At 57.9% G+C, this 15,499-nt stretch overlaps 3 protein-coding genes and 1 pseudogene across 5 annotated transcripts; 2 read left to right on the top strand and 2 right to left on the bottom strand.

Annotated features, from left to right (window-relative positions):
• The first annotated feature begins 292 nt into the window (after nt 1-292).
• BET1L (Bet1 golgi vesicular membrane trafficking protein like) lies at nt 293-4,844 on the top strand. The gene is made up of 4 exons (XM_010376474.2): nt 293-424; nt 1,692-1,783; nt 2,067-2,123; nt 2,266-4,844. Exons 1-4 carry the CDS (start codon nt 406-408, stop codon nt 2,431-2,433), a joined length of 336 nt encoding a protein of 111 aa, XP_010374776.1. The 5' UTR covers nt 293-405; the 3' UTR covers nt 2,434-4,844.
• Nucleotides 3,447-4,844, top strand: LOC104672648 (annotated as a pseudogene). Its single transcript, XR_004053581.1, has 2 exons — nt 3,447-3,591; nt 3,785-4,844. The product of XR_004053581.1 is annotated as an uncharacterized LOC104672648 (transcript).
• A 2,713-nt stretch (nt 4,845-7,557) lies between these two features.
• ODF3 (outer dense fiber of sperm tails 3) lies at nt 7,558-10,601 on the bottom strand. Of its 2 annotated transcripts, XM_030918586.1 has the most exons (6): nt 10,493-10,601; nt 10,149-10,349; nt 9,611-9,712; nt 9,006-9,127; nt 8,082-8,222; nt 7,558-7,647 (listed from the first exon to the last, which is right to left on the bottom strand). In XM_030918586.1, exons 1-6 carry the CDS (start codon nt 10,599-10,601, stop codon nt 7,558-7,560), a joined length of 765 nt encoding a protein of 254 aa, XP_030774446.1. The 2 variants fall into 2 exon arrangements, with proteins under 2 accessions (XP_030774446.1, XP_030774447.1); XM_030918587.1 differs by lacking the exon at nt 8,082-8,222.
• Nucleotides 10,602-12,576: 1,975 nt separating this feature from the next.
• Nucleotides 12,577-14,924, bottom strand: SCGB1C1 (secretoglobin family 1C member 1). Its single transcript, XM_030917842.1, has 5 exons — nt 14,883-14,924; nt 14,498-14,612; nt 13,978-14,133; nt 13,245-13,444; nt 12,577-12,733 (listed from the first exon to the last, which is right to left on the bottom strand). The coding sequence occupies exons 1-5, from the start codon at nt 14,922-14,924 to the stop codon at nt 12,701-12,703; spliced, it is 546 nt and encodes a 181-aa protein (XP_030773702.1). The 3' UTR covers nt 12,577-12,700.
• Nucleotides 14,925-15,499: the final 575 nt, after the last annotated feature.

The following is a 15,499-nucleotide window of genomic DNA, read 5'->3' as shown; positions in this document are numbered from 1 at the left end:
GTCTTGGCACTGAGCAGGCAAACGGCCCCGCCCCGCCCCACGTTCACAGGAACAACAAACAAACGTCACATCCGCGGTGCTGCTGTAATCCCAGCACCTTGGGAGCCCGGCAGGCGGGGGCTGCAGTGAGCTGCGATCGCGCCACTGCCTGGGCGACAGTGCTGAAAATAAGTCACAGCGACGCCCATCGCTTCCGCGCTCCGCGGTTCCCCACCCTCTGCCCTAAGCCGGAAATCCGCGAGCCCGACGCGGAAGCGGCTGGGCCATCTAGGGGCGTGGTTGGCGCGGAGGCGGGGCCATCGCTGGCGGGGGGCGGGGCCGGAAACCCCTTCCCCGTGACTGCGCCACGTCTGAGGCGGCTGTGGCAGCGTCGGTGTCGGCGTCCAGGAGCCGGGGCAGGGCACGATGGCGGACTGGGCTCGGGGTGAGCGCGGGAGAGCGAAGCTGTTGGGGGCAGGGCCGGGCCGGAACCAACGCCGCTGCCTGTAGAGCCGCGTGCGCCTGCCTCTGGCCCCGCTGGGGTGACCTCGGCGGGGAGGACCCTGTGAGGGGGGCGGATTCGGATCCTTCCGGGTCCCAGCAGGGCCGGGTTTCGGCCGGCACTGCCGCTAGGAAGGACGGCGGGCGGGGCGGCCCAGCAGCTCCAGCGAGGGGTCGCGCAGCTGCGGGGTCCCCCCACTCCCCGCCGCTCCCTGTGAGATCGTTTTGCATGGGTGCGGGGTGAGCGGGAGTCTCGGCATTCGACAGGTCCCGAGGCCAGGCCCTCGGAGTAGAGGCTGTGCTCCGCTGGTGTCCAAGCAGGCCTCTGCTAACTAACTTGGGCCTCAGTGGCCCCATTTCCCCTCCTGGAGCCCGTGTTCTTCTCTGCAAAGTGGGATATTGATACTTGTCTTTCTGAGTTGTTATGATGATGAAAGGAATTAATGAACATGAAGTGATTGGAAGGGCGCTGGCATCCCTTCCTTACGTTGAAGCTAGGGAGGAGGTGGTTCTCACCCACCTGAGGTGACAGAAATTCCTTATCGCCTGGCCCAGCCTGTCACAGGCCAGGCCTCTGCAAGCGCTGTGCCCTGGGTGTTGCAGGAAGTCCTGTGTGGGATGCAGACCAGGGATCCCGCTCCTGGTCGACCTCAGCCCCCATCTCGGGAAACTGGGAACTTTGCTCAGCCCTTTTCTGTGCGGTAAAGGGCCTTCCCAATGTTCTGTCCTGGTTCCTTGCCACCTCTTCAGGACCCAGCTTAAAGGTCGTCCCTGCAGGAGCCTTTCTGCTGCCCTGCTGGGTACTTTTCTCAAGTCTTTCCTATGCTTTTAGCAGAGTTTACTCTTTTTCTATAAGAATGGGCTGCACATACACAGATGGCGACCTCCCTGGATGCAAGTGTCACATCTTACTAGCATCCCAGGGCTGGGTCCAGTTTTTGCTACACAGTTGCAGAAGGTGCTGGTGGACCGAACCCATTGTGGGTGCTGGCCCATCCCCACCTGGATATGTACACAGGACACGTGTTCACATGACAGGCCCTTGCACACGTCGTCCTTTATGCAGCCTGTCTCACATGTGCAAGATTCACCTGCTGGAACCTAGGTTAGGGCCCCTAGATTTCCAACTCACCCAGTTGTGGTTGGAGTGAGAGGGGTCAGGTGCCTCGCTCACGGATGGATGCCATCCCTCAGCCCCTCTCTTTTCTCAGCTCAGAGCCCGGGTGCTGTGGAAGAGATTCTAGACCGGGAGAACAAGCGAATGGCCGACAGCCTGGCCTCCAAAGTCACCAGGCTCAAATCGGTCAGTGGTGGTCTGTCCTCTTACCTCCACCTGGTGCCCTTGGGGAATGGGGATCAGAGGGAAGGTAGAGGGCCCAGAGGAGTTTCAGGCAGTTTTCCATCCTCCTTGTTCGATTCGTGGCTGTGCTCACCTGCATGAGGCCCCAGCTGACACCTGGACCTTCCTACTGCTGCCCCACTGTGTCTGGCAGAGTTGTTGGCAGGGTTTGTCTGGTCTGGGAAGGGTGAGTGCTGTATTATGTGTCTGCTGTGGCCCAACCCTGCCCTCTCTGTGTGCTGAACAGCTTGCCCTGGACATCGATAGGGATGCAGAGGATCAGAACCGGTACCTGGATGGCATGGTAAGGGCCCACAGTGTGCGTGAATCAGTGCCCTGCCCCCAGCACTACCTGCTACAGAGCTTGCAGTGTCTCCCTCAGCACTGGTGCGGGTGGGCGGTCAAATCACCACTTCTGTGTGATCTTGCTGGGATTCCTCCCTTAGGACTCGGATTTCACAAGCGTGACTGGCCTGCTTACAGGGAGTGTGAAGCGCTTTTCCACAATGGCAAGGTCCGGACGAGACAACCGGAAGCTTCTGTGTGGCATGGCCGTGGGTCTAATTGTGGCCTTCTTCATCCTCTCCTACTTCTTGTCGAGGGCAAGGACGTGAGCCAGTGGGAGCTGGTGTCTGTGGGTGCCAAGGGCAGCCAGGGTCTTCCCTGCCTGGCGTCTTGGGCTCCGGAGGACTTACCTACAAAGTACTCCTTTGAAATTATAATCGTGGGCCAGGAATCTTCCTTCTGTGTGGCAGGAGGCTGTGGCTGCCTGTGACCTGATGAGCTCATGTTGGCTGGTCCCATGTGTGGAAGGGACTGTCTCGGGGAAACCAAGGCCCAGCCCCTCCCCCCTCCCCCAGGTGCTAGAGACACAAGCAGAGCTGGGGCCACAGCGTGTCTGGAGGAGCCAGGTCTGAGCAGAGCAACTATTGAATCCCAGACGTGGCCACCTGTGGCCTGCAGCTTTTCTCCCAGCTCTTGAACAGCTTGCCCTGGACATCGATAGGGATGCAGAGGATCAGAACCGGTACCTGGATGGCATGGTAGGCTGACATCTGAAGGCTCCACGGTCATGTCCTTGTCTGGATGAGGCCATGTCTGTGATCCAAGGTTCCTGGAACTGACACAGGAAGGGACTGTGAACCCTAAGTGGGTGCTATCTCCTCCGACTGAGGCTTCTCAGCCTGGAGATGGCAGTTACTCCTGGCCATGGTTGCTGAGTACGGGAGACCAGTGCGGCCACCCTGCTGTGAGTTCTCTGTGTCTACTCTCCAGTCCTGCAGATGAAGTGAGACCCCTGGGGAGAACGGGCTGTGGATGAAGGAGTGGACTGCAGCCTTGGCCTAGCCACTGGGCGGGATCCTTTTGGGTCATGTTACTTTGTATCCAGGAGCAGAAACTTGTATTCTCAGGATTCAGGATCTACCCAGCACCAAAGATGTATTTTCAGAAGAACAGACCTAGAAATGGGCCTGTCTGGCATTTCAGAGTCAGGCAAAGCAGGCAGGGCCGGGGAGCTACTGTGGGTCTACACAAGAAGGTTCCTGTGAGGCTATCAGTTGTTGCCATATAGCTTGCTGGTAACTCTGGCGCCTCCGCCAAGCCCTGCCAGACTCCTCTGGCTGTGATGGCGTTCTGTGCCATCCTCGTTGTCCCCAGCCTCTGCAGGATGCCCTCCCTACCCACCTCTCCCTGGGCCTTCCCTGTCCACTGGGCTGGGCTCATGTTCAAACCACTGGACTGGCAGGGCAACGGCTTCTCCCCACCTCAAGGTGAGGTCCTTGCCCCCTTGGCATAAAAACACCTTTAAAGCATGAGCCGTGTGCTTCTGTGCCCTTCTCTGTCCTGTTCCAATCTTCTGCCTCCCAGTCATTCCTTGGGGACTATGGGATCACTGTCCCCCAACCTGTGTGGTCACACCGTGTGTCCTGTCAATCCAGAACTGCCTCTGAGCTCCAGGCTGACCACAGATCAGCCACAGCCTGGTACCTGCAGCCCCACTTTGCTCACCCTTCCCCTCCCCTCCTTCCTTCCACACAGCAAGCCCACCTTTCTCCATGCACGCTCACCATAGCCCCCTTCCTTGTGACCTGAGCCCTCCGTTGTACCTGGCTGAGACTGTCAGCCTCCTGGAGGAGTCCACCTTCTTCCCCTATGCAGTGCAAGCTCACTTCTCACCCAGCAAGGTGGACTCACCTGCCCCCATGTCTCTGGGGCTTTGCTGTTGCCCTGAAACCTAGCTGGGCTGGTCTTGCTCCCAGCTTGCTTCCCCCTTCTCGGATGTCCCTTTGCAGGCCCGTCGTTCCTCAGGCACCAGTGTCCTTGTCTGCCACGGCGAGCTCATCAGGGGCTTGTACCCTGGTCACCAAGCATGGTAGCAGCTGCCTGCGTTGGGTCTCCATCTGGTCACTGCAGGAGCCAACCCTTTATCTCCCATATTTTCTTGGGCCATGGAGGGCTGACCTCCATTTTGGTGAATGTGGCTGAGCTGTGGTAACCAGCTATACCCCAGGTGCGCTTCCCATGGTTGGTGGTACCCGCCCACCTTGCTGATGTGAGCTGGAAAATTAGGCTGTATCTCAGACTGGCCTTCGCTGGAGAGGTGCTTTGCTGTCTCTGAGACTCAGTCACTGTGTTCCCTCCCCACCTGTCTCCACAGCTGTTTGCAACCCTCCCAGGTTGTTTGGGGTCTGGGCTGGACTTCCTTTGTGGTTTGCTTTTCTGCTTCTCACTCTTGTTGTATTAAGAAGGATTCCACAAAGGGAGAGTGGCAACCCTGCTGCTGCTGTGCCCGACCCTAACCCTCCAGCTCAGCCCTGTGCACCTGACCCTGTAAATGAGCAGGGTTTGTGACTACACTCCCTGACACCAGTAAAACCAAAAGGAATCTTGGGGGCTCAGTATGAGAGCCAGGGTTACCCACTCTGCCAAGTAAGGACAAACTGCTAGGCTGTATCCCATAATTTCAGGATGAGAAACATTAACAATAAAAATTTGTAGTACACATAACCTCATGAAGAACTAATCACATGGTCTCTGTTGTCCTGATTGCCTTGGGATTTGAGGGAATTTTGTGTGCGGCTCACCCTGGTTCACAGGCTGGCCATGGGCACTGGTGCTGTAAACCCTGCCCCTTCCCTTATTCACTCCATCAGGATTGACTTTGGGCAGAGCAGCCACAGACTCACCTGAAAGGGGCCTGCCCTCCACACCTGTGGGTATTTCTCGTCACGTGGGACGAGAGACTGAGGAAAGAAAGAAGACACAAAGTATAGAGAAAGAACAGTGGGACCAGGGGACCGGCACCGGCGCCAGTCTCCCAGATCCTTCAGTGTTTATTGGTTACTATTTTCACTATCTCGGCAAGGGGAGTGAGGCAGGAGAACAGGGTGAACAGAGTGATGGTGGGGAGAAGGTCAGCAGGAAAACGTGAGTAAAGGAATCTGCATCATAAATAAGTTTAGGTACTGTGCCCGGATGTGCATGTAGGCTAGATTTAGGTTTCTCTTTACCCAAGCATCTTAGTGTAGCAAAGAGTAACAGGGCAGTATCACCACTAGCATATTTCGCCTCTAGCCACAGGGCAGTTTTCTCCTATCTTAGAATAAACGAATAGTTGGCTTTACACCGAGACATTGCGTTCCCAGGGACATGTGGGAAACAGGCCTTCCTGTTTTACGAATCCTCAGCACAGACCCTTTACGGGTGTTGGGCTGGGGGACAGTAAGGCCTTCCCTTCCCTGGAGGCCATATCTCAGGCTGTCTCAGTTGGGGGAATCCTTGGACAATACCCAGGTTCTCTTGGGCAGAGGTGCGTGCAGCTTTCCGCAGTGCATTGTGTCCCTGGTTAATAGAGAATGGAGAATGGTGATGACTTTTACCACGCGTACTGTCTGCAAACGTATGGTTAACAAGGCACATCCTGCACAGCCCTAAATCCCTTAAACCTTGATTCCATATAGCACATGTTTCTGTGAGCGCAGGGTTGGGGCTAACGTTACAGGTTAACAGCATCTCAAAGCCGAACAATTTTTCTTTGTACATATCAAAATGGAGTTTCTTTTGTCTTCCTATTCTACATAGACACAGTAGCAATCTGATCTCTCTTCCTTTGCCCCACACTCACCCACTTCCTGCTGTGTTACTCTTCCCTGCCCAAGTTCCTGAAATGCAGACGGGGTTCCTGATAGCATCACCACTTAGGGAATAAAGGAGGAGGCCGGGCACAATGGCTCATGCCTGTGAGCTCAACACTTTGGGAGGTCAAGGTGGGTGAATCATGAGGTCAGGAGTTCGAGACCAGCCTGACCAACATGGTGAAACCACGTCTCTACTAAAAATAGGAATATTAGCCGGGTGTGGTGGCACATGCCTGTAGTCCCAACTACTCAGGAGGCTGAGGCAGGAGAATCGCTTGACCTGGGAGACGGAGCTTGCAGTGAGCTGAGATTGCGCCATTGCACTCCAGCCTGGGTGACAGAGCGAGACTCCATCTCAAAAAAAAAAAAAAAGTAACCATAAAGTGCTTCGAATCCACAGCCTGGCTTGATCACAGCTAAGTGAGGGTCAGCAGCTGTATTGTGCTTTATACAGGTGCAGGTGATGGTCCTACCAGTGTGTCTGTCAAGGTCACCCGTCCTAAAGTGACCTCCCTGAAAGGCTGAGTTGAAATCCAGCCTCTACTTCTTGAGGCCTGGCCTTGGACTCCTGGACAGCCTTCTGGAGATCCCCCTCTTCAGGCCCAGCGGACACCCCACCTTCCCTGTCCCTGTCCTCCTTGTACTCCCTGTATTACCCATTGATGTGTAACAGGTCACCCTAAAGCTTCACTTAAAATAGCAATGATTTATCATGTCTCATTGAATTGGAGACGGGGCACTGCCTCAGGGTTGGCCGTCTTTGCTCTATCATGTCGAGGCCTCACTGGGAGATGTGGTCCTGGGGCTGCCTTCACTTGAAGGCTCACTCACAGGTCCAGAGGTCAGTGCTGGTGCGTGGAGGGCCTGGCCAGGCTGAGTGCCTGTGGCCGGGCTGACTGCCTGAGATGAAGCATTCAGTCTCGCCATGGTTGGGCCTCCTCACAACATGATGGCTGGTGCTGGAGCACACATGGACACGTGGTGGAAGGGTGGGGGTAGGGTGGGCCATGGTGTCCAGGCAGAAGCCGTTTCCTTGGCATGTTGTATACCTGGCCTCAGAAGCCTGGTGGCATCACTTCTGCCTCATGATTCAGGAGCGCCACAGGCTGCAGTCCAAATTCAGGGGAAGGGACACAGCATTGCTCAGGTGAGGAGCACAGGTGTGGCCGTCTTTGGGTTCAAGGCAGAAAGCATTGGGAGGGACAGTGTGGAGCAGGGTGTCCGAGGCACTCAGGCCCTCCCTTCTCTCCCCACACAGACCCTGGGCCCTCCCCTGTCTCCAAGCGGACCCTGGGCCCTAGAAGCCAGGATGGGACCCATGTGAGCTGACAGCACACGGGGACTCCTTTCTGGAAAAGCCTGATGTTTTCACCAAGACAAACCCTTATTAATGCAATGTGATTTATTAAATAATTTGGGCACAGCAGAAAACAAGATTAACATATGGTAAAATAGCATAGAAAAAAAGTAACTGGTTGCAATTGCCCAAACAAGCGTGCTCTGCCCTGCAGGGCCAGGCTGGCCCAGCCCAGCTGGTGAAGACAGCCTTGAGCTCTGTGGCCCAGTGGATCTCTTGTGCAGATGCTGGGCGTGATAAGCCTATTCCACATCAACCACCAGGGGAATCATGTAATCAGAGTGTTTGATGCCAAAGGTGACAACTGGGGCGCAGGGCTTGGTCAGGGTCACCTGGGAGAGGAGGGGCTATGATAAGAGCCAGCACCCCTGCCCCCACCTGCAGGTCTCTGCCCTGGCTGGGGCTGGGCTGCTGTCCTTCTGGAACCTGGGGCCAAGGTGGCCAGCAGCTGTGCTCCCAGTTTGAACACAGAGCACTCAGCAGTAGTAGCTGTCATAGTGTCTAGGGAAAAGGGCAAGGCCGCTGCTTCCATGTCCCTGAAGGGTTACCTGTGGGGCTAGTGCTGGATGTGTACAGGGTCCTCAGGGTGCAGGTGCCTCCCCTCCCAACCCACTCCTCCACCCACTCTTGGCTGTGCCCTTCCATAGCCTGACGCTGTTTCCCCTTGTCTGTGTCCCAACCCCCCTCCCCTGCTCTTTCCTACACATTCCTCTGGGTCAGGCCCCCGACCCCACCCTGACCCCTCTGAGCTGTGCTCTTCCTGGACCTTCTCAGGGCTGTGGGCGCCTGGTCCTGGCTTGAGGGTCTTGTCCCCTGGGGGCTCTACACGAGCAGCCATGGTGTACTGTGGAGCCTTGAACTTGGTCACCTGCACGTCAGTCTGGTGGTAGGCTGCGGGACCTGGGGTCTGAGAGGTAAAGGAGGCTCAGAAAAACTCAACCTACCCAGGGCGCGTGGCCCTAGAGGACAGGGAGCAAACTTAGACGGAGGGTCTCAGGCCGAGTCAACAGGGTCAGCTACAAGTTAGTGCCCGTGCATCAGGGTCTCCTTCTGTCTTCTGTCACACTGGGGAGACCACACCCCCCTGCTTGTGGAGCACCTTCTCATGTGGGGGTCTCTTCCTCCATTTCAGCCTCACGCTGGCGATGACCTCCCCCATGTGCCAGTCCTGGGAACATCCCTGAGCATGTGTGAGAGAGGCTGTCGCTGCCCCGCTGGACCTGAGGGCCTGGGGCTGGCAAAACCGACATGGACAAGGGCTGCTGGGTGCCATGATGCTGCTTTCCCATCTCAGGCCCCTCAAGCTCTCAGGCATGTGCCACCCAGGGCCTTCGCACTGGCTGTTTCTGAAACCAGGACCCTCCTCCCCCAAACAGCTCCTGGTTTATTTTTTCCTCCTCCCCGTGCCGTCCTAAGATTGCCTGTCTCTCTCCAGGCAGTGCTTCATAAACCCCATCTTTTGTCCTCAGCACTGTCCATGCTGGGGCCTGGGCCTCTCCCTTCTGTCCTATTGCCTGCCCCTCCTCAGCACTGCAGTGTGACCCCAGCATGTGGCAGGCACCCAGAGGATGAAGGGCTGAGAGGGCTGAGGGGCATTGGCAAGGCAGGGCTGAGCTGGTGGGTCCTGGTTCTGGGGGAGGGTTCAGATGGCTGGGGGTGATTCTCCATTCTCAGCTGGGGTGACCCTTGCCTTGTGTAGGTCATCGCTGAAGCTGCCCAGCTTGCTGCGGCCCTTGATGGAAAAGGAGGGCTGGGAGACCTTGCCAACGGTGTTGGGCCCCATCACCATGGGCAGCATGTACGCAGCGGGGCCTGCAGGGTGGACAGGAGCCTCAGGGTGGACGGGAGCCTCAGGCCGGAACAGGGCCCACCGCTCCTTCCCTGGGGCTCCCCCAACTCTGGACTGGAGCCTCAGGCCGGAACAGGGCCCACTGCTCCTTCCCTGGGTTCCCTCCAACTCTGGACGTGGAGCCTCAGGCCGGAACAGGGCCCACCGCTCCTTCCCTGGGTTCCCCCAACTCTGGACTGGAGCCTCAGGCCGGAACAGGGCCCACCGCTCCTTCCCTGGGGCTCCCCCAACTCTGGACTGGAGCCTCAGGCCGGAACAGGGCCCACCGCTCCTTCCCTGGGTTCCCCCCAACTCTGGACGTGGAGCCTCAGGCTGGAACAGGGCCCACTGCTCCTTCCCTGGGTTCCCCCAACTCTGGAGATCAGCCGTCAGGCTGCCCCATCTCACCCACCCCACCCAGGATCCCCAGGTCCATTTGGCTGAGGACGGTTGGGGCTGCTGCAGACCTGGGGTGCTGTCCACTCGGAACGTCTTTGTTCGGGCGGAGATGGAGTGGCTGGGTGCTGAGTCGAACACGTACTTGGTGGATTTCTCTGGAAAGTAGTCACCTGGACAAGGAGCCAAGGGGGTTGCTGGGACAAGCAGGTGGGTATGCAGCCCAGTTTGGGGGCTCGAGGAGGACTCCCCAACATTCAGGCAGAGGGCCTCTGGGCTCCAACACAGGTGGTGACCAAGTCTCGTCAGGGGGTATCCAGGATGGAAATACTGACTTCGGGGCTGGGGAGACAAGGGCCATTTTTGAGCAGGGAGAGTGGGGTCTGACGTCGGCCTGGCAGAGAAAGGTCCAGGTCGAAGCTGGGTTCTAGGGCCAGAGTCTTCTCTGCCCAGGCGTGATGGTGGCCCCTCAAGAGAGAAAGATGGGACAGAAGGGGCCAGGACGGCTGAGCTCTCTCACACCCTTGCTGCCATGAGGTTAGGGGCACCCAGCAGGGAGAGGCAGGCCAGGGGCTGTGCAGGGCAGGAGCCTGAGACAGGGTCACTAACCTGGGCCGGGGGTCAGCATAGTCTTGCTGTGGTAGCGCCCCAGGATGGAGTAGGCAGGGCCAAGGTCCTTGCCAGTCCTCAGTATCTTGGGGTTTACATTATAACGGGGTCCTGGGGAGCAGTTCTCTGCCAGGAGCATGGGGGCCCCGCGGAAGCTGTAGGCCGGCGCACGGAGCTTGGTAGGCGTGTGCTTCATGAAGCCTGCGGACACAGTGGGCCCTGAGCAGCCTGGAGCCTGACCTGCCCTTCTCCCCGCGGGGAGTCAGTGATGGAGCCCCAGGCCCTTCCCGGCCCCCCTACCTGCCCGCCTGGCTCCTGACCCTCCCAGGCTCTCAGGCTCTTACCGGTTGTTGGTGGAATCAGGTACTTGGGTCCAGGGCTGCTGTAGAGGGCCATGATGGGTCCCCGGGGGCGATGGGGCCTCCAGGTGCCCATCCATACCTCCTCCGTCATGGCCAGCTCTGTCCATAAGTGAGAGGGTTACCAGGTGCTGGGAGGCCCGACCCTGTCCCAGGCTGGCCCCTGATGTCCCCGTCCCTGCTCTTGCTGACACTGAGGGGTAGACCTGCTGAACCTGCCACAGCGTCCTCAGTGGGGATCTCCAGCTGGGAGCCAGGAGTAAGGGATGGTAGGAACTTTCTGCATGGGACTGTGAGCTCCTCACCAGCTTAACTGTATCCCAGAGCTACTGTCCATGCTGGCCCTCAACTCACCACCGTTTTCGGCTCTAAGGGAGCCCTGGGCGGGTTTCTCCTACTTAGAGTGGTGATCAAAGACGGGGAACTTCTTGATTGAGGCTGTGCTGAGGGGCAGGGAGGGGGCCCCCCAGGAGGGAACTATAACTTCTTCGGCGCAGGGACAGCACTCAGAGCAGTCTACGGACCCATCCTCCTCAGAGACCGTCCTGTCCCCCTTGGCCTTGGTGCCAGGGAGTTCCTGCAAAAGGAGCATGGAGAGAAAGGCCTTCTCTCTTCAGGGGCTTACAGAATTGGGGAGAGGTCCCCCAGTCTAAACTCTAGAATGTGGCTCTGTGGGATGACAGGTTCTAGATTCTGTCTGTGTGACCAAGACAATGGCCTCTGCCTTTGATCCCCTCACCAGATGTCACCACCAGGTCCCCTCACCAGGTTCCACCAACAGGACACCCCTATAAGTCCCCCTGACCAGGTTCCCCTCACCAGGCCTCCCACCACCATGTCCACTCACCAGGTCCTCCTCGCCAGGTTTCCTTGGCCATGTCCCCTCACCAGGTCCTCCTCGCCAGGTCCCCGCGCCAAGGCCCCCCCCCATGTCCCCTCACCAGGTTCCCCTAAGTTCTCTCACCAGACCACCCCTCACCAGGCCCCCTCTCCATGTTTCTCTCACCAGGTCCAGGCATCCCCTCATGAAGTCCCCCTCACTGGGTCCCCTCACCAGGTCCCCTGTAACCAAGTCCTCTAGGGCCCCCTTCCTAGGGCTTCCTCAGCCAAATGGAAATCCAGGCAGAGACCATCTAGGCAGGTGGACAGAGCACAGAGCCAGACAGCACCTCGTGGCCTCCTGGCCGGGCTCAGACAGTACGGAGGTGTGGAGAAGAGGGCCAGGGCAGTGAAGTTTCAGGGCTCAGCACCCAGGGTGGCCAAGGATGTGTCAGTTCCACTCAGCTGTGCCCCCAGAAGAGACCATAGATTGGGAAACTGAGGTGCTGGAAGGTTCTGGCTGTGGGAGAGCCTGGGATCCAGGGTCAGGATTAGGGTATGTGCTGGTTGTGGTGGGCGTGAGTCATTGTGGGCGCTGCTGCTGCCCTGGCTGACCTCCTCAGAGGCTGCTCACCTGTGGCTCCCATCCCCCTTGGACATGGGTGTACCTTTTCTTCTCTTGGCCTTGTCGGGGGTCCTCTTGGGGCTTGGGCCCCTCCCAGTGTCTTCTAGGCAGACTCTTTCCTTGGATGACTTTGGGAAGAGAGATTGTTCTCAAACCCGCTGGACCTGGGCTGCCTGTGTGACTGTTTATTGCACACGGCTATTGTCTTACGACACCAGCTTTCAGATGCTGAGCACCCCCACCCTGACCTAGCCTATGGGCGACATGGGGTCTGTGTCCACCCAGTCCTGGACACTTCCTCTTTCTGGGGCTCCCTGTCTCTCCCACTTCATACCGCTGCCTCTGCCACCCGTCTCCCTCTGGACGCCCTCTGTCCACATGGTGCTGTCTGGCTCTGTGCTCTGTCCCCCTGCCTACATGGCGTCTGCTTGGATTTCCATTTTGGGTCTTGCCTGTGGTGTGCCTGCTCCTATGTGGACCCTGTGTGCCCCTCTGTAGAGGACCTTCACACATGTGCTCCTTAAGCAGGACTCTCTGTCTGTGGGTCTGTGTCCCTGAGTATGTTCTCGATGTCCCCATTTGTGTGTCTGTCTGTGGGGGGAGAGAGAGGAACCAGAGCCTGAGCTGCGGAAGGCTTTATTGATTATATGGTTTGAGGGTAAATTTCCATGTGGGGAGGTGGTAGTGGGCGGCGTGTCCATGGCTGCTTGTGTGGCAGGTCCTATGGCTGAGCCATGTCTGAGGTCCACTTAGGCACCGTCCTGACTGCCCAGCACATGCACCTGGAAGGCAGACACACACAGACTAAGAGGGCTGTGATCAATAAGCGGAGAGCCACAGCTCCATCAGGCAAGCAAGGCCCTCTGTGGGGGGGTCTGGCATATTGCTGCCCATCTCCTCCCAGCAGCTGGGTGGTGTGTGTGCATGCATGATGGTGTACACACATGTATGTGTGTGTGTATCCCAGTGTGAGCATGCGTGTGTGAATGTGTTTATACATGTGTGCACGCAGTGTGCATTGCAGGTCTGCACCTGTGTTTGGATCTCTGTGTATGTTCACATGTGTGCATGGAGGAGTAGCCCACAGACTGGGGAGGAGCAGGTCTATGGAGTCTGGGGGCCGCTCTGTGGACAGGAGGTCTGGGGTGCCCACCTGAGCTGGCTGATGCGGGTTCAATGTCTGTGGGTGGTGTGATGTCTGTAGGTGGGAGGCTGTGGGGGTGCTGTGTTGGGTGATCTTGGTAAGGCTGCAGGTCTTTAGAAAACGGCGTGCCCCGCCCCCCACCCTCATACCAGCAACTTGATCAGCTCTGCCTTGTGCATTGGCTGCAGGCCGTCTGTGCAGGACTTGAGTTCAGTCATTGCTGCCTTGGCATCTTCGTTGACATTGTACTTGCCCAGGGGCCCCTCATAGAGCTCCTCTGGGGTCCCCACCAGTAGTGTTTGCAGGAAGTCCATGAAAAACTCCTTGCAGTCCTCCCCTGTGGCCAGCCCTGCATCACGAGTGAGATGATGCCAAGACAGGACAGGGTGACTCCGGTGCAACCGCAGCCCCGGACCTGCCCCAGGGCTCCAACCTCCATGGTCTCCAGACCTTCCCCTTCAATGCCCACCCCTCCTCCCCAGGGCTTCCTCCACAACACCCCCAAGTCCACCTTGCCCGAAGACCCCTTCACATCCCCCTTAATCTTAGCTGCTCCAGTTTCCACTCAGCATTCCCTGGGATCACCAGGGAAGGAAAGTTAAGCCCCTGGTGTGGGGGAATTTCCACTGATGAGAGGCTGGTCTGATCAGGGGCTTGAAGGGCCAGGTCAGGCTGGACGGGGCTGGGGTAGGGTCAGCTGGGCTTTGTCTTTGGTTGGGGTGGAGTTGGGTGGGCACGGGTTCTGCAGGGTCCTTGCCCACTTCTGTGACAGGTGCAGGTGGAGTGTTCACTGCAGGGGCCTGATGCCAGGATTTTACCTTCTCGGGTACCCCCACCCCCCCGCCCCTGAATGTTCTGGAAACCCCAATGGCACAGACTCACGGCAGATGCAGAACAGGGTGAGGGCCACCAGCAGGAGGGCACGGCTCCCCTTTATGCCAGCAGTCTCAGGAGCTGCCTCCAGCCAGAATCCCGAGATTTTATGCCTCACCGGGCAGCACCTCTCCCACAGGGCGGACCGGACCTGCCCATTAGGATCTGGCAGCCAGCTCAGATGAGGTTTATTCACATCCCTGTCTCCCAGTGGGTGCCAAGCAGCAACAGGCATGGGGTGGCTGTGTGACAGGTGGTTGGCAAGTGGCTTTAGGGTATGTAAGAGAGAACAGGTGTGTTAGGAGGAAACGCTGGTGAGGGAGGCCATGCCAGCCAGTCGGTGAAGAAGGCAGCGGGTCCTGGTCACCAAGGGCCTCTAGTCATGCCTGCCCTTGAGGCCGAGGGTGGTGGGATCTGGGGTTGGTCCCATGCCTTTCTTTTGAGGTAGGAATCCCTCCTCTTATCACTGTGCTGTGTGATCTGGGTTTGCATCTGGAGGTCTCTAATCAGGCAGGGGCTTCCTCAGTACTCAGATGGGGGTGGCTGACTGGGGGAAGGGGGTGCAGGCTGCACCAGTGGACACTGCCATAGGACTGCCTGGGGACTGTGGATCTATGGGGTGAGTAGCAGCCCAGTGGCAGTGCCTAGAAGAGAGAAGGTGGCCTGAGAGGGTCTGAGAGACATAGAGCTGGCCATGCCGGGGCCAGGTCTTAGTAGGAAGTGAGGAATGGAAGAGGCTGGAGGTACATCAGTAGCCAGGACAGCAAGGAGAGGTCGAAGGCCCTGGGGAGATGGTCCCAGGACATATAGTCACCTAACAAAACCACCCCAAGAGAGGCCGTGAGTAGGAGTTTCCCAGTCCAGGTCCTCTGGCTGAGCCACACGGTCCAAATACAAAGGGCCCCTGCTGCCACCTGGTGGCTGATGGCGTCCCCAGGATCCCGGGCCACTTGCATTTAGGGTCTGTGGAAGACCAAGGTCGTTGTTACAGTGAAGGACTCCTAAATGAGCAGAGATTTACAACTACTCCAAACAATGAGATAAAATCCCATCGTGGACAAAGTATGTGGGATGGAAATAAGGCTAGGGTTAGGGTTAGGATGAGGATTATGGTTATGGTAAGGGGTTAAGGGTTAGGGCTCAGCATTGGTTAGGAGTTGGGGATACAGTAGGGCTGGGTTAGGGTTAGGGTTAGGGTTTGGGTTAGGGTTCGGGATCGGGTCGGGCTCGGGTCAGGGTCGGGTCGGGTCAGGTTCAGGTCGGGTCAGGGTCGGGTTGGGTCAGGGTCAGGGTCAGGGTTAGGGGTAAGGTCAGGCTCAGGGTCAGGGTTAGGGGTAAGGTCAGGGTCAGGGATAGGGGTAGGTTTAGGGGTAGGGTTAGGTGTAGGGGTAGGGGTAGGGTTAGGATTAGGGTCAGGGTTCGGGTTCGGGATCGGGTTAGGTTTTGGGTTCAGGTTAGGGTTAGGGTGAGGGTTAGGGGTTAGGGATTGGGTTCGGGTTAGGGTTGTGGTTGGGGTTAGGGTTGGGGTTAA

This window comes from Rhinopithecus roxellana, chromosome 15 (genome assembly GCF_007565055.1).
Source record: "Rhinopithecus roxellana isolate Shanxi Qingling chromosome 15, ASM756505v1, whole genome shotgun sequence".
Classification (NCBI taxonomy): Eukaryota; Metazoa; Chordata; class Mammalia; order Primates; family Cercopithecidae; genus Rhinopithecus; species Rhinopithecus roxellana.
This window is presented reverse-complemented; position numbering and strand designations above follow the sequence as displayed.

What these genes read in the sequence shown, in the direction of transcription:
- BET1L (XM_010376474.2), top strand. An exon ending in AAGTCACCAGGCTCAAATCG is followed by an intron (nt 1,784 to 2,066) that starts GTCAGTGGTGGT and finishes TGTGCTGAACAG; the next exon opens with CTTGCCCTGGACATCGATAG. An exon ending in ACCGGTACCTGGATGGCATG is followed by an intron (nt 2,124 to 2,265) that starts GTAAGGGCCCAC and finishes TTCCTCCCTTAG; the next exon opens with GACTCGGATTTCACAAGCGT.
- ODF3 (XM_030918586.1), bottom strand. Translation starts at nt 10,601, where the DNA reads ATGACGGAGGAGGTATGGATGGGCACCTGGAGGCCCCATCGCCCCCGG. An exon ending in CCGAGTGGACAGCACCCCAG is followed by an intron (nt 9,128 to 9,610) that starts GTCTGCAGCAGC and finishes TCCACCCTGCAG; the next exon opens with GCCCCGCTGCGTACATGCTG. An exon ending in TCAGCGATGACCTACACAAG is followed by an intron (nt 8,223 to 9,005) that starts GCAAGGGTCACC and finishes TTTACCTCTCAG; the next exon opens with ACCCCAGGTCCCGCAGCCTA.
- SCGB1C1 (XM_030917842.1), bottom strand. Translation starts at nt 14,924, where the DNA reads ATGCAAGTGGCCCGGGATCCTGGGGACGCCATCAGCCACCAG. An exon ending in CACCCTGTTCTGCATCTGCC is followed by an intron (nt 13,445 to 13,977) that starts GTGAGTCTGTGC and finishes CTCGTGATGCAG; the next exon opens with GGCTGGCCACAGGGGAGGAC. An exon ending in CAGAGCTGATCAAGTTGCTG is followed by an intron (nt 12,734 to 13,244) that starts GTATGAGGGTGG and finishes TCTGCCTTCCAG; the next exon opens with GTGCATGTGCTGGGCAGTCA.